General features: G+C 38.8%; 1 protein-coding gene and 1 pseudogene across 19 annotated transcripts in view; both read left to right on the top strand.

Annotated features, from left to right (window-relative positions):
- LOC138837863 (microtubule-actin cross-linking factor 1-like) overlaps positions 1-7,341 on the top strand; it is a 254,302-nt gene that overhangs the window by 227,179 nt on the left and 19,782 nt on the right. For 11 of the 19 annotated variants that reach the window (XM_070036897.1, XM_070036896.1, XM_070036895.1 and 8 more), the window contains 6 exons: positions 80-200; positions 1,391-1,554; positions 3,157-3,319; positions 3,859-4,013; positions 4,861-4,935; positions 6,546-6,563. In XM_070036897.1, the coding sequence (XP_069892998.1) occupies positions 80-200; positions 1,391-1,554; positions 3,157-3,319; positions 3,859-4,013; positions 4,861-4,935; positions 6,546-6,563 (696 nt within the window). The remainder of the gene's footprint in view (positions 1-79; positions 201-1,390; positions 1,555-3,156; positions 3,320-3,858; positions 4,014-4,860; positions 4,936-6,545; positions 6,564-7,341) is intronic. The other 8 variants (XM_070036899.1, XM_070036902.1, XM_070036900.1 and 5 more) reach the window with 1 other exon arrangement.
- LOC138837864 (U6 spliceosomal RNA) lies at positions 1,891-1,986 on the top strand (annotated as a pseudogene).

The raw sequence follows: 7,341 nt of genomic DNA, 5'->3' as shown, positions 1-7,341 counted from the left end.
AGTTAGATTGGGCTTGCCCTTAATTAAAAGTTTCATATTTCCATTTCTCTTTCATATTTTTCTTTTTTATGTTTAACAGACATTTATGGAGGAAATGACACGCAAACAACCTGATGTGGACCGGGTCACGAAAACATACAAAAGGAAGAATGTAGAGCCTACCCATGCTCCTTTCATCGAGAAATCTCGCAGTGGTAGCAGTATGTTTCCAGTCCAAATGTGCTAGGTTGCTTCCTTCCTGCTCTTTGAAAATGAGCGCTCCTCCCATACACAAAGGAAAAGGAAGAAAGAAAGACTGAAGTACAGAAAGAGAGAGCAAGGGAGAGAGAAGGAGAAAGATCACTTTCAAAGTGCCTATCAAAAGAATTACAGGGCTGGGAAGGTGGCTCAGTGGTAGAACGCTTGCCTTGCATGCATGAGGCCCTGGGTTCGATTCCTCAGCACCACATAAGCAAAAAGAAAAAAGCCAGAAGTGGTGCTGTGGCTCAAGTGGTAAAGCGCTAGCCTTGAGCTGAAGAGCTGAGGGACAGCGGCCAGGCCCAGAGTTCAGGCCCCACAACTGGACCAAAAAAACAAAAAAAGAATTACAAAGTGGCTCTGTGGCTCAAGTGGTAGAGCCCTTGCTCGCATTGAGCTGAAGAGCTGCTCAGCGACAGTGGCCAGGCCCAGAGTTCAAGCCCCACAACCTACAAAAGAAAAAATAGAATTAAAATTTTATTTTCAAATACATACTAGATTTTTAACAAAAATCTTTTATTGAAATTCACTCTTCTAGTGCCAGCAGACCAACTATACTCTTTATTTTCTCAGATTGGTATGAAATTACAAGGTACTGTTGTGGTCATTAGTTTTAGCTATTTATATTTAGTTTACAGTAAGTTAGCTGTAACAAAAATCAGCACCTATAGAATTCCCCTGCTTCTTTTTTTTACATCAACTTTATTCTCAGAGCAACCTGTGTGAATTAAAGCCTCACATTGCCAACTTTGTAGTAATCATATTCCTTCTTACATGTACCAAAATCTCATATCAGCAGTGAGTTCTGGGTTGCAAAAGAGGATTTACTAAGGTTTTGTTACAAATTAAAGACACACACAAGTGCTCTTCCCCTGCTTCTTATGGTTGAGTTGACATGTCCTCAGTTCACTAAGTAGGACAGAATTGGTTAGAGATGTGTAGGAGACAGGTAAGTACTTGTATGCTAGAAGGAGGACCAGTAACTCTGGAATCAGTACACTCCCGTACCTAAATGTTGCCAAGTCCCATGTTTCTTTTCTCAGTTATTGGCTGGATATCATTATTAACTTCTCTTAAAATTCACACATAGAGCTATTTCTCTGTGGACTGACAAAACCAAGGTTTCTGATGTTGTGATTGTTTTTGCTTTTAGGAAAGTCCTTAAGTCAGCCCACACCTCCTCCTATGCCAATCCTCTCACAATCTGAAGCAAAAAACCCACGGATCAATCAGCTCTCTGCCCGCTGGCAGCAAGTGTGGCTGTTAGCACTGGAACGCCAGCGGAAGCTGAATGATGCCTTGGATAGACTGGAGGAGGTAATGGCTCTAATGAGTGGTCTTCAAGTGTTTTTGATGCCCATTTGGTCTGAGCTGTGTGCCTTTACCTATCCAGAAGTAGAATCAGACCTGTGCTAGTAATCCTTCAAACCCCAAAGTGAGAAAAGACATTTTAAGAAAACCTTTCACAAAAGAGGTTGTTACATCTGGTGATGGAAAGCAAGAAAGGGTCAGGCCTTTGGCCCAATCCTCAAGACCTTTCTATGGCTGATGATGAGGAATGTAACTATAAAGCTTACCACAGAAATCGATATTAACCCATTCATGTAAAGATAGAAAAATAATGCTATATGATTATGAAATGAGTAAATTTTTGTTGTATTCATGTGGCACCATAAAATTGAATGATACAGAAAAGTTTAGTGTGGCCCCTGTGCAAAGATGACATGTAAATTTGTGAAGTATTATTTTGGGGGGGTTGGTTGTAGACTTGGGCTTGAACTCTGGGCCTGGGTGCTCTTTAGCTCAAGGCGAGCACTCTACCACTTGAGCCACAGCACCACTTCCAGTTTTCTGGTGGTTAATTAGAGATAAGAGTCTCACGGATTTTCCTTGCCCAGGCTGGCTTTGAACTGCAATCCTCAGATCTTAGCTTCCTGAGTAGGTAGGATTACAGGCGTGAGCCACCAGCTCCTGACTCCTTCTTTTTTTTCTTCTTAATTAATTGCCCACTATCTGGTTACTGCTAGTCTTCAGTAGGTCTATTTCTAAGTGTCCAGTTATTTTTTAAAATATGGTACTACCTAGTTTCTGAAACAAACCTCTAATGTCTTTTATATTCTTTTATTTGTGCATATCAAAGCAGCTATGCCTGGAAGTGAGTGTTCTGTGTTTTTGTTGTTGTTGTTGTTGTTACTTCTAAAGGCCAGTTGAATTTTAAGTATATCTGTTCTGGTGCTTTGTTTCCCCCCTTCCTTCCAACTTTGAAAGACTAGGGGAAAGAAAATCTCCAATATATGTTGGTGAATCTCCAACGTAATCCAAGTAGCTGAAAATGGCTCTCCTCACTACACAAGCCAAACATTTAACATATATGTCAGGTGGGCAATTTCCTCCTCTGATGCCATTCCAAACATGCTTGGATACAAGGTAGCATTCCTAATGCTTCCTGTGTTCAACTCAGATTTTGTCACAAAAGTCTCAGAGAATGGTGGGAAATACAAGTTTCCTGATATGGGCTATATGTATAGAGCCTTTCAAAATAATATGAAAGCGGTGTGGTGAGACCTCTTGGAATAGAACTCATTCCCTTACCTCTGTGGTGATGACCTTTGGAAAAGCCCAAAGGGAAAGCAAGGCTGACTCCACCCATTCTCAGTCTATGTACTCTGTGTTTCCCACAATGTTTTCTCAGTTACTGTTTTTCCTGCTGTTGCATTCTACCAAAGCTCATGTAAATGGTTATAGCTTTACATGAAGAAGCAAGATGTGCCTTCACAAATGAGACAATGTATAGATAGCATTGTTGGTGCCCCCTGGAAGGCCTGCATGGCTTTACGGAATGTCTCAGAGTTTGGGTATGCTCTGGGAAGCTTTGAGAGTCCAGAACAAAGGTATTACTAACATTTGATTTCTTTCTAGTTGAAGGAATTTGCCAACTTTGACTTTGATGTCTGGAGGAAAAAGTATATGCGTTGGATGAATCATAAAAAGTCTCGGGTCATGGATTTCTTCCGGCGCATTGACAAGGACCAGGATGGGAAGATAACACGTCAGGAGTTTATTGATGGCATTTTAGCATCCAGTAAGTCTAGTCATAATTCCAAACATGAGTCACACCTGGATTTCTCACACCTTTCTTTATATGTATGTACACACCTGCATGCAAATGTACCAGTAGGGTTTGAAGTCTCTAGCTTGGCTTTTTGCTCAAGGATAGCTCTCTACCACTTCAGCCACATCTCCACTTTTCTTGCACTTACTTTGTAAAAATTATAATATTCTGGCAAAATAGTCTTTTTAAGCAAAAGTCAAGATGAAGTGGATAATGAATGGCAGGACTACAGGGGACTGTAATATTTTATACCTTTTTTGGTATATTACATAAGGGTAGGAGAATATATAAGCAGATATGCTCATCATTACAATAGTAGTCCTTAGATGTTATCATTTTAGAATGATTTTTAGCTGTATAATTTAAATTTCCTGAGTTTTCTAAAGTAAACTGTTGGTTTTCAAGTTTAAAAAAATTATTTTTTTTTGAAAAAAGTATTTTTTCTTTCAATTATTCACATACGAACTAAATAAGCCTTTTTAATGTTTTAAATTGTTTCCTTTTGCTAGAATTCCCTACCACTAAGTTAGAGATGACTGCTGTGGCTGACATTTTTGACAGAGATGGAGATGGCTACATTGACTACTATGAATTCGTTGCTGCTCTCCATCCAAACAAAGATGCTTATCGACCAACAACTGATGCAGATAAAATTGAAGATGAGGTATGATAATTACTATGACCATATTATTTACTATAGATTTATTATTGTCCTGGATTAGGTTGGGTGCAGTTACCATATCAATGCTTAGACTCATCTGTGATTATTGGGAATTCTGTTTAACTTTCAGGTGGTAAGTTAAAGGACCCCAAAGTATCTTTGGCTACTGGGCTCTATCTTGGGCTAGTCTAGATAGGATTGCCATTATATCTATGCTTCTCTGAAGTCCACATAGGATCTTTCCAGGGAGTTATTCTCTTCCTGGTTCATAGGTACCATGTCACTTAGGATGGACTTTCTCAGTTCTGAGCATCCTACTTCATAATTCAGGACTGAGGTTTTCATTGTAGTATGCATCAAGCATTTTCTCATTAAAAACCATATCGTCGAAAATAGCAAATTCATTAGCACATAGAAATTTCAGTATGTATTAGGAAGGGAGGAGAGCCAGTCTTGGGAGTTAGCTTGGTATACAACAATGCCAACCGCTTAGGAAATTTTGATCAGTTCATAATTAGCTTTATTAATTACTTGATTTTCATGTAGACATATTAGCACTATCCTGTATAGGAATTTTGAAGCAGGATGGGAGAGTGTTTTATATAGTTACTGAAATTTTTCTTTGATATAATTTTTTTCTCTCAATGTCCCTTTTATCTCAATAAAAGCAGTGTGTTTTTGAGTAAAAGATAAATCCATGTGTCAAGAACATGAAATGCCTGAAGAATAATGAATGGCTTTATTCATTCTGTTCACATTTTTTAAAAATAACATAGTTTCTCTGACTAGAAAGTTTTTCTCTGCCCTTTACACTTTCTTTTTCTTTTCTGTTATTGTTTTCAATCAATAGGTCACAAGACAAGTGGCTCAGTGCAAGTGTGCAAAAAGGTTTCAGGTGGAACAGATTGGAGAGAATAAATATCGGGTAAGAAAAGGGGAACAAACAAAAACAAAAAACATTCTCATAGTGGTGGTTCCCTTCTGTGCGGTCCTTGAAAGCAACTTGACATATAGTAGACATAATTTCACCTTCTCAGCTGGTATCCAGAGCCCATGGATTAGAGATATAGTTACTGTTTGATTCTCATCTCTGGATATCAAATGTCAGTATCCTACTAGTGCTTTACATAGTACCATCTGAAAAATTACCATACTTACCTAAACAGTAGCTGTTGACAATAAGAGACATTTCAAAACCCTTGCCTCTGAGCCAGCTGAAGTCTTCAGGGAGGGATCTTTAGAAAGCACTTTCAAAAGCAATTATATCAAATGACTGATGATTAAACCCCAGAAAGCTAGTCTTCATGAACCTGAATGTCTTCCAGGATCAGATGGATAGAGAAGCTGTAGAGATTTTTTTTTTTTTCTTTTTGGTCATGGGGCTTAAACTCTGGGCCTGGGCGCTATCCCTCAGCTCTTCAGTTCAAGGTGAGCGCTCTACCACTTGAGCCACAGCACCACTTTCGGTTTTCTGAGTGGTTTTTTGGATATAAGAGTCTTACAGACTTTCCTGCCCTGCTGGCTTTGAACCACAATCCTCAGAGCTCAGCCTCCTGAGTAGCAAGTAAGCTGTAGAGATTCAACAGATTGTATGCCTTCTCTGAGCTAGGCCACAGATGGGGAGCCAAGCTCAGGGGTCTTCTCTAGAAAGACCTGCTTGGTTTAGCTATGACTAATAGTAAACTATACTTTTTTTTTTTTAATTGTGAACAGCCTCAAGAATATAGAGGGGAGGGATCCAAATAGAGTCCCTAAAGTATATTCAACAGCTTATTGGGGTTCCTTAAAGTTCTAAGAAAAGTTTGATTGGCAAGGAGAATTTAGATGGCCATATTTGATTGGTACACAGGAAAATTCAGATTCCATTCTTCAAAAAAGTTCTGAGAAGCTGGGTTCCAGTTGGTTTATGCCTGTAATCCTAGCTACTCAGGAGGCTGAGATCTGAGGATTGTGGTTCAAAGCCAGCCCAGGCAGAAAAGTCCCCATGAGACTCTGATCTCCAATTAACCACTCAAAAACCAAAAGTGGTGCTGTGGCTCAAAGTGGTAAAGTGCTAGCCTTGAGCAAAAAAGCACAGGGACGGTGCCTAGTCCCTAAGTTTAAGCCCCATGACAATTAAAAAAAGAAAAGTTCTTAGAGTACATCAGGTAAGCTCTGTGCCAATAGCTGAAGAGTGTTGGGTGACTGTCTTGAATCTTACCTAGAGCATTTAGTTAGAGCTCCAAGTAATGCTATATTTGATTATTGGGTTTTATTTTCTTAGTTGCTTTTTGGTTTTTGGTGTTTTTTTTTAGGGGGGGTTGGGTTTGTTTTTGTTTTTTTGTTTTGTTTTGTTTTTGTAATTGCCTAAGAGAAATGAGTTGCTAAGAATAGCAGAATATTGCAAAATCATATTCCTATGGCAGGCGTTTGATAGGAATATGGTCAGTGTATATATTTGGAAGACTAGTAACATGATGATATGATTTTTATTCTTTAGTGTTTGACAAAATGTTCTCTTTTTTTCCCTCCATCCTTTACTCTTACTGTCTATAGTTCTTCCTCGGCAATCAGGTACAGTTTGCCTTGCAATGTCCTTCTCAGTGGATATGGTCTTTGTAGCTGATGCTGCCTGTTCTTTGCTGTGGGGAGAGGACATAATCTGAAGCATGCCTGGGTCACATCTGGTGGTCTTACCAAGTGGAGAAAATGCTAATAGAGCTGGTATCTCAAAGCTGCCTCAGCAGCAAAAGCATACGAGTATACTTTTTTTAAAAATCAAGATAAAGTTTTCCATTCAAAATTAGGTTAACTAGAAGTAATGTTTTGCTATGTTGAGTTATAAGTAATACAATTTAGGAAGTTAAGCCTGTGGGATCAATCCATTCCACTTGTAAAATGAGCCAGGCCTTGTACTTCAATATTGTGAGTCAGAAAACCCTCAGCCCAATTGTGATTCATACCAGTTTTTGACAGTTAACATAAACTTTGTCATTTACACAGAAAATCCTGAAGTATTTTAACACTGTCTCCTTAAGTACTTCCTTAATATTTATATTATGTAGAGTTATATTTTATAATGATAAGGAACCTGAGAAGTATGGTATGGAAATCATAATTGGGCATGGCCTGAAGTTTGCTAATTATGGCCAGCCAGAATCTAACAGGACCTAATTATACTTCTGTGAAAAATTGGAAGCCTTGGCTCCGCTTGGTAACTCTAACCTCTCAGATCTTTTTGAGGGCTCTGGGGTGCTATGCCTTCAAATGTAAAAGGAAATTGCATGAGTAAAATCTGTCTCTCTGATGTGAAATTAGAAACACTAAGAGTTAATTTGAGACTCAATCACTG

The sequence above is a fragment of the Dipodomys merriami genome, unplaced genomic scaffold, assembly GCF_024711535.1.
Source record: "Dipodomys merriami isolate MVZ:Mamm:240054 unplaced genomic scaffold, mDipMer1.0.p SCAF_277, whole genome shotgun sequence".
Taxonomy (NCBI): Eukaryota; Metazoa; Chordata; class Mammalia; order Rodentia; family Heteromyidae; genus Dipodomys; species Dipodomys merriami.
Note: the sequence above shows the minus strand (reverse complement) of the source record. Positions and strands in the feature narration are given on the sequence as shown.